At 57.2% G+C, this 15,207-nt stretch overlaps 1 protein-coding gene and 2 non-coding genes across 5 annotated transcripts; all 3 read left to right on the top strand.

Moving 5' to 3' along the window:
- Positions 1–448: 448 nt before the first annotated feature.
- KANSL2 (KAT8 regulatory NSL complex subunit 2) lies at positions 449–14,929 on the top strand. Of its 3 annotated transcripts, none has more exons than XM_068997788.1 (10): positions 449–490; positions 1,360–1,617; positions 3,645–3,823; positions 4,283–4,397; positions 5,582–5,745; positions 7,628–7,794; positions 8,648–8,744; positions 11,552–11,805; positions 13,564–13,749; positions 14,452–14,929. In XM_068997788.1, the coding sequence occupies exons 2-10, from the start codon at positions 1,367–1,369 to the stop codon at positions 14,572–14,574; spliced, it is 1,536 nt and encodes a 511-aa protein (XP_068853889.1). In that variant the 5' UTR covers positions 449–490; positions 1,360–1,366; the 3' UTR covers positions 14,575–14,929. The 3 variants fall into 3 exon arrangements, with proteins under 3 accessions (XP_068853889.1, XP_068853887.1, XP_068853888.1); XM_068997786.1 differs by having other exon boundaries at positions 14,449–14,929; XM_068997787.1 differs by lacking the exon at positions 449–490 and adding an exon at positions 759–1,264 and having other exon boundaries at positions 14,449–14,929.
- Positions 8,821–8,948, top strand: LOC138100111 (small nucleolar RNA SNORA2/SNORA34 family). The gene has a single exon (XR_011146792.1). It is a non-coding gene; the product is annotated as a small nucleolar RNA SNORA2/SNORA34 family (small nucleolar RNA).
- On the top strand, positions 14,267–14,394 carry LOC138100112 (small nucleolar RNA SNORA2/SNORA34 family). Its single transcript, XR_011146793.1, has one exon. It is a non-coding gene; the product is annotated as a small nucleolar RNA SNORA2/SNORA34 family (small nucleolar RNA).
- Positions 14,930–15,207: the final 278 nt, after the last annotated feature.

The following is a 15,207-nucleotide window of genomic DNA, read 5'->3' as shown; positions in this document are numbered from 1 at the left end:
GAGCCCCTCTTGGAGGCTGCTGCTCCCGGGGTGTCGAGGCTCTGCCCTTCGCGGTGGGGAGCAGTGCCGGTTCGTGGCCGGCCCGGGAAACCGGGAGGGAACCGAGTGATGCCAGGGCAGCTCGTGACCCCCGTGCTGGTGCTCTGGGACCAAGCCGGGCCTACCGCGAGCGTCTCCTGACCCGGAGCCCAAGCTCACGCCCGGTTCTGGCCTGCCCCCCCCCGATTCCCGGGCCGGGAAACCCCCGGGCCCCCTCCCGGTCCCACCCCGGGACCCCCCGGTCCCGCCGCGCCCACGTGTCGCGTTCCCGCCGCGCCGCCCCCACGTGACCATAGGTGGGCGCGGCCGCTCCCAGCGTGAGTGACTGCAGGCTCAACCAATCGTGCGCGGTATTGCCCCTGTGCCCGCCGCTGATTGGCTGGCGGGCGGGCCAGTGAGGCGGCGGGGCGGGTGCACGGCGCGGCAGCGCGGAGGCCGCGGCGGCAGAGAGGTAAGATGGCGGCGGCGCCGACTGCTCGCTATGGGGCTCGGTGTGCCCCTCAGCGCGGCTCCCCAGTGCTTCTCCAGGGCTCCTCCGCCCTGCATCGCCCCGGAGGCGGGTTTCCTCCCGCTCTCCGCTCCCGCAGCGCTGCTTGGGCGCCCCTCAGGGGCGCCCCTCACGCTCGCCGCCCGCGGACAAAATGGCGGCGCCGGGGCGGCAGTAGCGCGCATGCGCGGGAGCGCGGAGGCAGAGCACGTGCGCGGGCGGGGGCGCGCAGGGATGGACCGGGATGGGCACCGGGAGAGAGGCTGGGATAGATCAGGATGGGCACCGGGAGAGAGGCTGGGATAGATCAGGATGGGCACCGGGAGAGAGGCTGGGATAGATCAGGATGAGCACCGGGAGAGAGGCTGGGGTAGATCAGGATGGGCACCGGGAGAGAGGCTGGGATAGATCAGGATGGGCACCGGGATAAAGGCGGGAATAGAGTAAGATGGGCACCGGGCTACACCGAGATGGAGGCGGGAATAGACCGGCATGAGCACCTGAAAAGACCGGGATAGACCGTGGTTGAGGCGGGATTGGCACCGGTAGCGGGGCAGGATGAGTCACCGGGATACATCGGGATAGAGGCGACGATGGGCACTGGGAGCACCCAGGAGATGCACTGAGGGTGCAACTGGGAGAAGAGGATCCCACCCAGATTTCTGCAGGGCTTAAAGTTCCCTCGAAACATTATTGGGAATTACCTCCTTAGGAGCAGCCTCATCTTCTGCTAAAGGGGTCAGACTTTTATTCAAATTAATTTCCCGCTGCTGCTTTTCATTTTATCACAGGTTTATTTAATTCTCTTTCCTTGCTCTGCATCCCTCCTGCAGCGTCGGCATGAACAGGATCCGGATCCATGTGTTGCCGACAAGCCGAGGCCGCCTGACCCCAGTGCCGCGGCCGCAGGAGCCCCTGGCCTGTGCCTTTGCCCCCCGGCCCTGCTCCCAGCCCCGCTTGGAAGGGCAGGAATTCTGCATCAAGCACATCCTCGAGGACAGGAATGCTCCCTTCAAGCAGTGCAGCTACGTGTCCACAAAGAACGGGAAGCGTTGTCCCAACGCCGCTCCCAAACCCGAGAAGAAGGATGGGTGAGTGGCTTTGCCTCCTGGTTTTCCAGTTCCAAACCCTATGGAATTAAAAGAGGCAGGGGGAGGTTTTTCTCTTTGTTTTCCCTGTTGAAGCTGGAGCTGTGTCAGGGGAGGTTTATACTGGATTTTGGGAAAGGGTTCTTCCTCCAGTTGAGCACCAGAACAGCTCCTCAGGGCAGTGGTCACATTCACAAGTGACCCTGCCAGAGCCCAAGGAGTGTTTGGATAATGCATCCAGGGACATGGTGGGATTTTGGGATATCCTGTATAAGGCCAGGATTTGGACCTGGTGATCCTTGTGGGTCCCTTTCAGGATATTCCGTGATTTTTCTCCTTCAGCTGCTGCACTTGGGTTACCTCTGAGAAGCATCTCCCTTTTTCCAAAGTGTTTCTAAGATGGAAAAAGACTCCATGCAGTCATTTTGGGTCCGTGGGCTGTGCCCTGGCCAAGCAGAAGGTGGCTGGAGTGCTCCAGGCCCCACACTGGATCCATCTGTGCTGTCCTTCCCTCATTCCAGCGCTTCCCACTGCCTGTGCCAGTGGATAATCCCAGTGCAGCCACTCGGGTCCCTGTGGAGCTTTGATCTGGTTGTGCTGCTGCTGTTCTGAGCTCTTTAAAATGCTCCAAGTGCTGGGGATGGAAGGGGATGGAAGAGTTATGGACACGGCGATAGAGCACAGATTCCTCACGGGAGTGTTGCTTCCAGGGATTTACAGGGATGTGGACAGTGGTTGTCTCCACCCTGGTCCCTGTGCCATAAAATGTGGGGAAGGCAGAGTCCAGTGAGAATGTTTGGAAGCAGAAGAGCTCAAAAACTCACCCACCTCGCTGGCTTTAACTGGAAGCTCTTTTCTCTGCCTGCTGCCGGTGCCAGAGGTGACATTCCCACAGTGCTGAGTGGGCTCTCAGCATTCCCAGGCTGGACCTGCAGCCAGCTCTCTATGAGAGATTTCAGGTGCCAGGGGGTGTTCCCTGCCCTTCTGCCCTGCTCAGGTGAAACCCTGCACCCAGAGCTGCCTCCAGCCCTGTCCCCAGCACAGGAAAAACATGGAGCTGTTGGAGCGAGTCTAGAGAGGCACCAAGCTGAGTAGAGGGATGGAGCAGCTCTCCTGGAAGGAAAGACTGAGAGAACTGGGATTATTCTGGAGAAGAAAAGCCCAGAGGTGACCTAATTGTGACCTTCCAGTGCCTGAAGGAGCTGAAGGAAAGATGGAGAGATTGTTTACAAGGGATGGAGTGCCAGGATGAGGGGGAATGGCTTCCCACTGCCAGAGGGCAGGGCTAGGTGGGATATTTGGAACAAATTCCTCCCTGTGAGGGTGGGGAGGCCCTGGCACAGGGTGCCCAGAGCAACTGTGGCTGCCCCTGGATCCCTGGCAGTGCCAAAGGCCAGGCTGGAGGGGGCTTGGAGCACCCTGGGATGATGGAAGGTGTCCCTGGCCATGGCAGGGGTGGGATGGGGTGAGCTTTACATTCCTTCCCAATGCAAAGCATCCTGAGATTCTGTGAAAATGCAGGAATGTGGAAGGTTTGGGAGCTGTTCCAGGGTTGGTGGCTGCTCCTTTGGAATGGTTGTGCTCATTGAAATCCTTTCAGGGGCCTCTTAGAAAGAGGATTTTTTTTTTTCCCCCCCATTTTCTCTCACATGAGGAAAACACAAAGATTTTAATCCCCAGATTATGGTGGCATCCTGCATTGAAGGCAACAGACTTCAAAGCCTCAGGAATGCATTTAGCCAGAATCAAAGGCCCAGGATCCGTGGGAGCTGCTCCTCTGAGCGAGGTGTCCCCTCAGTGTTTGGATGCTCCCGAGATTGCCGAGCCCTGCTGTTGGAGGCAAAGCTGGGATGTGCTCTGGGAATTGGTGATGGAGGAGGGATTCCAGCAGCAGGAGCCGGCAGATTGAGTGGGTTCAGGCTGTGAGGGGGCTCAGATCAGCTTTTAGATTCTCCCTACCCAAACTATTCCACGCTTCCTTGCCTGGCTGAGGGCCGGAGGTCGTAATGAGCTCGTGCTTTGTCCCTCAGCACCTCGTTCTGTGCGGAGCACGCCCGGCGGAACGCGCTGGCGCTCCAGGCTCAGGTGAAGAAATCCAACCCCGGGCCTGTGGGCGAAACCCTCCTGTGCCAGCTGAGCTCCTACGCCCGGGCAGAGCTGGGCTCCCAGAGCATGGACAGCAGCCGGAGCGAGGCCAGCCGCATCCTGGGTAAGGACTGAACCCAAAAGCAGTGCTGGGCTGCTCTGTGGGGGAAAGCCAAGAACATCCCTTCTTAAGTCCAGTGGGAAAAAGATCCCATGGTCTGGGAGTAAAAGCTGGGGTTTTGTTAAGCCTGGTGTGTCTCACCTGCAGAGAAATCACACTGCCAGACCCAAATCCTGCAGGTTTAGCATGGAAATGTTAGTGGGGCTGCTAGATAGTACCACCGAATTTCCGTGGTTCCTGGGCAGGCTGGAGCATCGCTCCCAGTGTGTTCTGGCTGTTCCAAGCTGGGAGGTTTCCTGTTGTTTCCTGCTCCATGTCCATCACTCGCAGTTTTGGGGTGGAGAATTCCCTCTTGGCACGAGGCAGAGCCGGCTCAGCTCCGTGGGGCCGAGCTCCGGGGTGTCCCTGGCCATCCGGGGGTGTGGGACAGTGTCCTGTGACTCCCGGTGCTGTGTCCTGCAGACGAGGACAGCTGGAGTGACTGCGAGCAGGACCCTGTCACCGTGGAGCAGACGTGGCGTGGGGACCCTGACAGTGAGGCTGACAGCATCGACAGCGACCAGGAGGATCCCCTCAAGTAGGTTGGGGAGTTAAATCTGTGTTACATTCTGGGGGGAAGGGGCTCAGCCTGGAAAAAAGGCTCAGAGGGAACCTTCTGGCTCTCCACAACTTCCTGACAAGAGGCTGCAGCCAGGTGGGGGTCAGGCTTTGCTCCCAGGAAACCAGGGACAGGACGAGGGGAAACGGCCTCAGTCTGTGCCAGGGGAGGTTCAGGTTGACATTGGGAGGAATTTCTTCATGGAAAGAGTTGTCAGGCGTTGGAACTGCCCAGGAAGGTGGTGGAGTCCCCATCCTTGGTGGTGTCCAAGGAATTGACTGGATGTGACACTCAGGGCTCTGATGGGGGTTGGTCACAGGTTGGACTCAATCCTGGAGAGCTTTTCCAACCTCTGGGATTCCGTGGTGGCTGCTGCCTGCTACACACGTGTTATATGTTCTGGGCTCACTGAGGTACATTTGACACACGTGTTACGTGTTCTGGCTCCAGGGAACAGTGGTTGTGTTAAAAAGGTGACGACATCAGTGGTTTTTCATGGATTTATGCCCACGTGGTTTTTTGGCTGTCCTGGATCTGGGGTTTTCTGGGAAACATTTGCTGCTCATCCTCTTCCACAGTGGGGTGGATCGCTCAGCAGCTTCTCTGGGTGATCCCTTCTCTTAAAGCCTGAAATTGAGTATTTCAGCTCATCACTTGCTGATGGTGTAACCCAGAATTTTCCCAATAACATCAGTATTGTTTGGGGGGGGGGGGATCAGCCCTGAGGCACCCCCACAGCCTTTGGAAGAAGAATCCTGAGAGAATTTCCCCCAACCTTCATGAGTTCAGCCTTGAGAGACCCCCACACCCTTGGGGAGAACAGCCCAGTGGGACCCCCCCCAACATAATTTGGGGTTTAGCCCTGAAAGACCTCCACACTCTTTGTGGCAACAACCCCAAGGGACCCCCACACCCTGAGCGGGATCAGCCCTGAGGGACCCCCACACCTTTGGGGGGGTTCAGCCTTGAGAGACCCCCACACCCTTTTGGAGAACAGCCCCAGGGGACCCCCACCCCCTTTGTGGGTCCATCCCCGAGGAACCCCCAGACTCTTCAGCGGAAAAAACCCATGGGATTCCCCACACCCTTCAGGGATCAATCCCCACACCCTTTGTGGGGATCAGGGACCCTCCCAGCCAGACCCTCTTCCGTGGGTTTTCCAGGCACGCCGGCGTGTACACGGCTGAGGAGGTGGCTCTGATCATGCGGGAGAAGCTGATCCGGCTCCAGTCCCTCTACATTGACCAGTTCAAGCGGCTCCAGCACCTGCTGAAGGAGAAGAAGCGCCGCTTCCTGCACAGCCGGAAGGGAGAGCACGAGGCCATCGGTGAGCCCGGGACCTCCTGCCTGAGGGCGTGCACAAAAAATCTGCTAAAAAATGGGGGTTTGGGCCTTTCTAAAGGCAGATTTCAGAGCAGGGTATGGGGAGGGTTCCACACTTGGAGCAGGTGTTTCGTTGAGGGGCTGGAGCATGGCCAGAGGTGAGGAAATGGCTGAAGCACAAAGGAGAAGGGTCTGGAGAACTGAGGGAGCTGGGAGGGGCTGAGCCTGATGCCTTTTTGGGACTACCTGAAAACAGAGGCTAGACAAAATTAAGAGAATAAAAGCAGTTCTATTTCTTGAAGGGCCTTCAGGTACATTAGGGCAGTCAAAGCCCCCAGGAGCTACACCCAAAATGGATGTCAGGTCATGGATTTTCATACTTTTATAAATTTCGTCCATTTGCATATCAGGGGTTAATCGTTCAATTACATCTTCAGATAATGAAGTCATTTACTCCAAGTTTGCTCCCCTCCAACTCACTGTTGTTTACCTTACTCGGGGCCTGAGACAGTGAGGTGTCCTTGAGCTTCAGGCCTAGAGAGGAATTGTTTTGCCTGACCAGAATGGGAGAACAGTAGCTAACAGTCTATATGGAGTTTAGAATTATACACTGAAGAATTACAGGATATGAAAAACATAAAAGCTACAATCCTAAGGCCTGGAGAAAAGGAAGGTGAGACCATCTCACTCTCTGTAACTCCCTGAGAGGAGGGTGCAGCCAGATGGGGGTCAGGATCTGCTCCCACAGAACAATGAGACAAGAGGAAATGGCCTCAGTCTGTGCCAGGGGAGGTTTGGGTTGGACATCAAGAGGATTTCTTTAGGGAAAAGGTGGTCAGGCATTGGAACTGCCCAGGGAGGTGGTGGAGTCCCCATCCCTGGCGGTGTTCAAGGAACAACTGGACATTGCACTCAGTGCTCTGGTCTGGCTGACAAGGTAGGGATCAGTCACAGGTTGGACTCTGATCCTGGAGAGCTCTTCTGAGTCCATGATTCTATGCTGGTCCCATGCCCAGAGATCCATATCATTAGAGTTCCAAAGCTCATGCTTTTCTTTGCTCTTCAGAGCTTGCAGCGTTGGCAGGAAATGAGCTGTAATGTTAATTCTGAGACAAAAGTGCTTATTTTGTACTGGGATTTCCTGTTTTTTCCTTTCACGAACAAAAAATATTCATCCATAAGGCCCTTGGTGTGTGGACAGGAGTTGGTTCCAGTAACAGCAGTGCTGCTGCACTGGCATATTCCTCCTTAGCATGGATGCAGCTTTCCCTCTGCCTCTGCTGACGTTCTCCCTGTGCAGAATATGCTCTTGGGAGCAGGAATTCCCAGTTCAACAGAGGCAAAACCGAGTTGTATAACTGATCCCAAGTATTGCAGAGCAAAGGACTCTTTTTTTCCAGCATCGTCCTTTAATAGCTCATCCTGGAAAACGCCATAATTCAGCTCAGGCTCAAGTAAAAATAACCAGGAGTTTGGTACATACCAATTTTGCAGAACTCTTTTTAGCAATCGAGTCAGAGAAAAGCAGATCCTGAGCGTTGCCCTGTAATTACACCAGGAATGCTGGCGGGAAGCTTCCAGAACTCGCACAGGAGCGACCTGGAATTTGACAAGCTTCTGTTCTGCTGCTGAAATCACAACGGATGGGAGCGGCTGAATTCTTTTTAAAGGAGGTTTTAAAAATACTCCTTGGGCCCAAGCATTCCTGGTGCGTGCAGAGAGGTCGGGATAAATTTTGGGATGGAACCTGCACCGCCAGGCGCGGCACCCAAAGCTTCCCCTTGCTCCTGTGGATGGAGCCCTCGACGGCCGATTCGGGCTCTTGATGCCAGAAAAAAAAACAGGCAGGTGGGTGGAGATTCCTGACTCTTCTTTTATTTCTGCAGGGAGCAGCCTCCTGACAGGGCCCGAGGGGCTGATGGCCAAGGAGAGGGAGAATCTAAAGCGGCTCAAGTGCCTCCGGCGCTACCGGCAGCGCTACGGGGTGGAGGCTCTGCTGCACCGGCAGCTCCGCGAGCGCAGGGTCCTGGCCACCGACGGCGCGGCCCAGCAGGTCCGTGGGGACATCCTGGATGGGTCTCTCTTCTTGTGTCTTTCTGGGAGTGATCCCAAGCCCTGGCAGATTTTCCCCTTCCTGCAAGGATTGTCCTGGCTGTCACCCCTCCTGGGTTTGGAGAAGCTCCTGGGTTTGTTGAGGCTTGGGGGTTTGTGGGAGCTTGTGGATCTGTGGTAGCTCCTGGGTCTGCAGGAGCTCTCGGGTCTGTGGGAGCTCTTGGTGTCCACACCTTGAATCCTGGGGTCAGTTTTGGGCTCCTTGCAGCAAGAAAGACGCTGAGGGTCAAGTCTGAGGAAGGGACTGGAGCACAAAGAGAATGGGCTGGAAAACTGAGGAATTGAGGGAGCTGGAGGGGCCCAGCTTGGAGAAAAGGAGGCTCAGGGTATTTGTGGGCTTGGGGATTTTTGGGAGCTCCTGGGTCTGTAGGAGCTCATGGGTTTGTGACAGCTCATGGGTTTGTCAAGGCTCTCAGGTTTTTGGGAGCTCTTGGGTCTATGTGAGCTCCTGGTTCTGAGTGAGTCCATTCCAGTGCCTAAAGGAGGCTTAATAAAAAGAGGGAGAGGGAGTTTTTACATAGACAGGCAGTGACAGGACAAGAGGGAATGGTTTTAAGCTAAGATATGAGAGGTTTAGGTGGGATATTGGGAGCAAATTCCTCCCTGCAAGGTTGGGGAGGCACTGGCACAGGTTGCCCAGAGAAGCTGTGGCTGTCCCCTCACTGAAAGTGTCCAAGGCCAGGTCGGATGTGGCTTAGAGCACCATGGGATAGTGGAAGGTGTCCCTCCCCATGGGAACAGGAGCTTAAGGAGCTTTAAGGTCTCTCCCAACCCAACCCATTCCATGATTTCAGGCACACACCACCCGCTCCAGCCAGCGCTGCTTGGCCTTTGTTGATGACGTCCGATGCTCCAACCAGTCCCTCCCGATGACCCGGCACTGCCTCACACGTATCCTTTGATCCTGACACTGTTCCCAGCTGTCTGCCAGCAGTTTGCCCTGTGGCTGTGCCTCCTTTGTCCTTCTCTGGCCCTGAATCAAGGCCGTCGGTTTGCTGTAGCCGTTGGTTTCAAGCAGGAGCCCACAGGAAATGTCTCCCTGTCTGTTGGTGCTCCCATCCCGTGGAACAGCCAATTCGTGAGGGAGCAACAAAAGGCTGGGCTGGTCCCAGGGGTTGTCCTGCCGTGGCCTCTTGGGTCCAGAGCATCCAAACAGGGTGGGCATTTCACTTGGAAGCAGAGATCCTGAGCTGTGAGGGATGTGCATGAATCCCCTTCAGGGATGGAGACTCCAGCACCTCCCTGAGCAGCCCTTCCAATCTCTGACCACCCTTTCCATGAAGAAATTCCTCCTGATGAATTCAGAAATTCCTGAACGTGCCATGGCAAAGCTTGAGGCTGTTTCCTCTTGTCCTGTCCCTTGTTCCCTGGGAGCAGAGCCTGCCCCCCACCTGAGGACACACACACCAGAGCGTGGCCTTGGGGATTTTTGGGAGGGTCTGGAAGGGTAGTTCCAAGCCTGTTTGGAGCTGCTATGGCCCACCTCAGTCTCTGTGACCCCTGAAAAAGTTCTCGTGTGTGTGTGAACAGCCTTGAGCTGTTCCACTTCCCAAGTCAGCCTCAGCTATTGGAGAGCCAGCACTGAAAGTTCCACTGGGATCCCTCAGCTCAGGGATCAGCCCCCAGCATGGGATCAAGGATCCCCCAGCTCAGGGATGACTCCCAGTATGGGATCCCTAACTCCAGCATTGCCCTGGGTGCATCAGCTCTGTCCGCTCTTGTGGGAGTGGGTGGATGTGTCCAGATTTGGATCAGGTTGGAGCTGCAGGAGCGAGCAATGGGGTGAGTCAGGACAAGTTCTGGCACTGGGTCCCAGGACTGGGTGAGGAGGAGTTTCTGGATCTGTGGAAGATCTTGGGTTTGTGGGAGGTGCTGGATTTGTGGGAGCTCTTGGGTTTATCAGAGTTCCTGGGTTTGTGGAACTTCTGGATTTGTGGGAGCTCCTGGGTCTGGAGGAGCTCGTGAGTTTCTGGGAGCTCTTGGGTCTGGAGGAGCTTTCAGATTTTTTTGAGATTCTGGATTTTTGAGAGCCCCTGGGTTCGCATTGTCCCTGGAGTTGTCAGACTCCCCCAGCCCTGTGCAGGGAGCAGGAGCTGGAAGCTGCCTTTGTTTCTCTCTAACCACCACAGACCTCAAAATAAAGAGGAGAAATCCCATAAAACAGCTGGAAAAGCTGCTGTTGGCAGCTGCCACTCTCGGGAGGGAGGGGAAGAGCTGGGTCTGGCGGGAGCTCTCAGCTGACTCTCACTGACACAAACAAGCTTTTCCTCAGGCAGCTGATAACATCTGATAACATCTGCGGCTTTTTGGGAGGCTCTTGGGCTCTGTTCACTTCCAGGAGCTGGATTGTTTGTGACAGGGCACTAAAGGGATGGCGAAAGGCTGGGAGGCTCCAGATGGAGCCTGGGATTTTTGTCCTCTTGTGCTTTTGGCTACCAGTAAAGTCAGTGCTGGGAGCTGGGAGTTGCTCCAGGAGATGAAAATCTGCCTTCCCCATCCTCTGGTCCCTCACCACCTCTGTCCTTGGGTGTCCCAGCTCTGTCTTTGTTGGGCTGGGCTCCGACATTGCTGCCAGCCTGGATTATGGCTCTGCCAGGAAGTGGATTCATGAGAAATCCTTGGAGCAGGGAGGAGAGAAGGGTGAATCTCAAACCTAGACAGCTGAAGAAATTGATGTAAACATGGTGTCTTTTCCCAGTTTGTGTGAGTTTGGGAATATTTTCCCCTCTCCCACACTGTGTGTGGTGTGTGAGGAAATTGCAGTGTGAACCCCCCCAAAGCTGGAGAGCAGTTGGGATGATCGTGGTTGGAAGGGGATGGAAGAGGAGAAGGGGGGAAGAAGAGGAGGAGGAGGAAGAGGAAGAAGGAGTTGGAAGAAGAGGCTGGAAGAAGTGAATGGGGATTGGGAAAAGAGGAAAGGATAGGAAGAAGAGAAAGATTAAAAGAGGAGGAAAAGGGTGGAAAAGGAGGAATGGGGTCAGAAGAGAGAGGGGTTAGAAGAGGAGGAAGGAGTTGGAAGAGGAGGATGGGATCAGAAGAGAATGGGGCTTGGAAGAAGAGGATGGGCGTGGGAAGAGAAAGAAGGGGTGGGAAGAGGAAAGGTTTGGAAGGTGACAGGATCAGAGCAGGATGGGGTTTGATCTGTAGCTTCTGTGCCTCTGGATTTCTCTGCAACTGTGATGCAGTTGAAGCAGAGTTTGAGATTAAAGGCAGGAAATCCCATTTACACCTCTGGCAGGAACAGGTTTTCCATTGGGAAGGAAAATGCAGTGGGAAGATGGAAATACCATAACTAAACTTCTGGCTGTGGGAAAGGCATTGTGTGTGCTGGGATCTCCCTGCCTGTGGGGCTGGAGCTGATCGTTTTCCACAGATGTCTGCAAACAAAAGTTAATCCCGTGCCTTTGTGCCATCCATCTGAGGATCTGCAAGTGGTTTACAGGGATCCAGCCACATCTCCCAGCCCCCACCGGGGGGGGGGCTGTGGCTGCTGTCCCAGTTTTCCATCATGGAAATTATGTCACCCACATCCCTGGGCAGTTGGGGTGCAGCTCTAGGCTCGGGATTGCAGATCTGGGAGAAATGGGGGGGTGGTTTGACACCGTTTGTGGGGGAGTTGGGAGCTTTTCTCAGCGTTCATCCCTCTGGATGTGTCTCTGGCCGTACCTCTGCCGCTTTCCTTGACCGCCTCTTCCCAGATATCTGCCAGGATACAAACCAGACACTCTTCAAGCCGTGCCAGGGCTCAGAGGAAGTTCCATGCAACAAGCCTGTGCCCGTGAGCCTCTCTGAGGAGCCCTGTTGCCCCCTGCACCTCCGCCTGCCCCCCCAGATGTACGTCCCCGAGCAGGTCCTGGCTGTCCCCCAGGAGCTGGGAGCTGCTCCCACCGATCTGTACCTGAGCGCGGCCGAGCTCCAGCCCACGGAGAGTTTGCCTCTGGAATTCAGTGATGTAAGTGGGTCCCACGGGGACGCTGCCCTCCTGAGAGCCTGCCCAGAATACTGCATCTGGGTCTGGGATGCTCAGTGCAGGAGGAGCTGCTGGAGCGAGGCCAAAGGAGGCCATGGAGCGGCTCCAAGGGCTGGAACACCTCTGGAGCCAGGCTGGGAGAGCTGGGGGTGCTCACTTGGAGAGGAGAGGGATCCAGGGACACCTTAGAGCCCCTTCCAGTGCCTGTAGAGAGCTGGAGAGGGACTTGGGACAAGGGATGGAGTGCCAGGACAAGGGGGAATGGCTTCTCACTGCCAAGAGACAGGGTTGGATGGGATATTGGGAAGGAATTCCCGTGAGGGTGGGGAGGCCCTGGCACAGGGTGCCCAGAGCAGCTGGGGCTGCCCCTGGATCCCTGGCAGTGCCCAAGGCCAGGCTGGAGGGGGCTTGGAGCAGCCTGGGATGATGGAAGGTGTCCCTGGCCATGGCAGGGGGTAGGATGGGGTGAGCTTTACATTCCTTCCCAATGCAAAGCATCCTGAGATTCTGTGAAAATGCAGGAATGTGGAAGGTTTGGGAGCTGTTCCAGGGTTGGTGGCTGCTCCTTTGGAATGGTTGTGCTCATTGAAATCCCTTCAGGGGCCTCTTAGAAAGAGGATTTTTTTCCCATTTTCTCTCACATGAGGAAAACGAAGATTTTAATCCCCAGATTATGGTGGCATCCTGCATTGAAGGCAACAGACTTCAAAGCCTCAGGAATGCATTTAGCCAGAATCAAAGGCCCAGGATCCGTGGGAGCTGCTCCTCTGAGCGAGGTGTCCCCTCAGTGTTTGGATGCTCCCGAGATTGCCGAGCCCTGCTGTTGGAGGCAAAGCTGGGATGCGCTCTGGGGTTTGGTGATGGAGGAGGGATTCCAGCAGCAGGAGCCGCCTCAGATCAGATCCCAGCCTCTTTCTGTGCAAACAGGAGGTGGATTTTTTGGGTTAGGAAGGAAAAGCAGGACTGTTTTCCCTCATCCTGTCCTTTGAGAGGGTTCCGAGCTCCCTCTGGAGCGCTGCGGATTCGTGGAAGCTGCTGGGGGCATCTGTGTTGTGTCTCACGTCGTGCCAGGCTGGGGAAGCGCCACTCGTGAGTCACAGGAATCTCGCCCTTGTGTCAAACCCCCTTTGGAGCCAAAACAAATCCCAGCCTCTCCCCTCGTCAGGGAGGGCAGATGGAGGAGTCCTCAGAGCCTGTCCGTCCCCATCTGTGGTGTCAGGGCAAGTGGAGGAGGTGTGACATCCTAGGGGAGGGTGGGGATGTTCCAGGTGTCCCCTGGAATGTTTGTGACATCCTGGAGAGCAGGGATCACTCCGGGGGTCCCCAGGAATGTGTGTGACATCCTGGAGAGCAGGGATCACTCCGGGGGTCCCCAGGAATGTGTGTGACATCCTGGAGACAGGGGACTGCTCTGGGGGTCCCCAGAAGGGCCTGGTTAGACCCTACTGAAGCCATTCCAGGTGCTGGAGGGACATTTTGTGGACAACACATCACGCTGGGCTCCAGGTGGTGTGTCCCACACCTTGTCCTCAGCAGTGCCAGCCAGGATCACGGCATTCCAGAAGGAGGGAGGAGGAGGGGGTTCCTGGGGTGTGTTCCTGGCTGCTGGCTGGGGGTCCCAGGGGCATGGCGCCCACTCCTCCTCCTCCCTTGCCCCTCTCCTCCATTTCCTGCTGCTTTGGAGGCCTGGAGTCTCCTCAGACCTCTCCTGATGAGCCGCTGTGCTGTTTTCCCTGCCAGGACCTGGACGTGGTGGGTGATGGGATGCAGTGCCCCCCTTCCCCTCTGCTCTTTGACCCTTCTGTGACCCTCGATCCATCCCTGCGGGACATGGCCGAGGCTCCCATCGACATCCTGGCACTGGAGGAGACAGACAGGGGCAGCTCCTCCACCCCGCTCATCCCTCCGGCCGAGCTGCCCACGCAGGTATGGCCGGGTGGGACCCATCACCCACCCCGGGATGGGTTTTTCCCAGCAGGAGACCCCACCCTTCTTCCCACCAGGAGGGGCTCCTCTTCCACGAAGCAGCTCCAGAGCCTGGGTGTGCCTGTGGTCTGGATGGCATTAGGAGTGCCAGGGTGGGGGTGGCAGCCAGAGCCTGGCCCCCGAGGTGGCTCCGTGGGTGGCTCAGTGCCACCCTTGTCCTGGGTGGGGATGTCTGGGACACTGGGGATGTCTGGCCAAGGGGGTTGCCTGCTGTTGGAACCTCTTAATCCCAGCTGGGGGTTTTTAGGGGAGTTGTTTCCCAGGCCAGGGGTTCTCCGTTCTTCCTTGGAGTCTTAACTTTTCACTGGAATAACTGAAGCTTGCTCCTGTCCTGCCTGGAGCCTGGGGCTTCTTTGGGATTTCCCCACAGGGTGTCCTCTTTGGTGATGTCACCCACCTCCTTGTCCTGCCTCCCCTGTCATGAGAGCCGAGTTTTGGGGTGGGGGGGACCCCAGCCCAGGCTCTGACTGAAGACCCCCGGTTTGCTGTAGCCGTTGGTTTCAAGCAGGAGCCCACAGGAAGCGTCTCCCGGTCTGTTGGTGCTCCCATCCCGTGGAACAGCCAATTCGTGTGGGAGCGACACTGTCCCCAGCTGTGTCCCACCACAGCCAACACACACCGTCCCTGTCCTGTCCCCAGCAGGGTCACCTCCCGTACCAGCCGGGGCCCCGGCATGACCAGCAGCAGCCACAGGAAACAGCCTCGTCCACCCCGGCCCGGGGAGCAGCTGCCAACGGGAGCCTGGAGCCAGGGGCCGTGAGCTGAGCCCGGCAGCTCCGGGGTCTCCTCACCCGGGGGACCCCCAGTGTGGGATATGGGGGGTGCTGGAGTCCTGCTCCCGTGCCAGGATGAGCTGCAGCTCCGACTCCTCCACTGGTTCCTGGAGCCACAGGGACCCCTGAAACCCCAGTGTGGGGTCTCCGGACCGTCCCCTTTCTCCTCTGTGGGGATGGAGCAGCCGCAGAAGACCTGGAGAAGAGGGGGGGAAACCACGGAAGTTCTGGGATCCTTTGCCACGCCCTGATGTGCCCCGGGGGGGGGTGACGTGGCCCTGTAACGTTTTGAGGGGACAGAGGTTGCTTCCCACGGGGTCCCCCACAATAAAGTGACGGAGGTGGGCGCTCGGTGTCCCTGTGTCTGTGCATCAGCCGGCAGACTGGCGGGGGGGTGGCCGGGGGTGCCCTGGGGGCTGTGTCCCCTCCCGGGGAGGGGGGACCCCGCTGCTGCCAGACCCCGCCTCCTGCTACCGGCGGGGCTCTTTGGGGGGGTCACCCTTCATTTCGGTCTCGGCTGCAGTGCCGGGGGGGGGGGGACACACTCGGGGGGCTCCGTGGGGCGCGGGTCGGGCCGATCCCATCCCGGGGCAGCCGCGATCGGTTGCTCGGTACCGATCCCCGC

The sequence above is a fragment of the Aphelocoma coerulescens genome, chromosome 29 (genome assembly GCF_041296385.1).
Source record: "Aphelocoma coerulescens isolate FSJ_1873_10779 chromosome 29, UR_Acoe_1.0, whole genome shotgun sequence".
Classification (NCBI taxonomy): Eukaryota; Metazoa; Chordata; class Aves; order Passeriformes; family Corvidae; genus Aphelocoma; species Aphelocoma coerulescens.
This window is presented reverse-complemented; position numbering and strand designations above follow the sequence as displayed.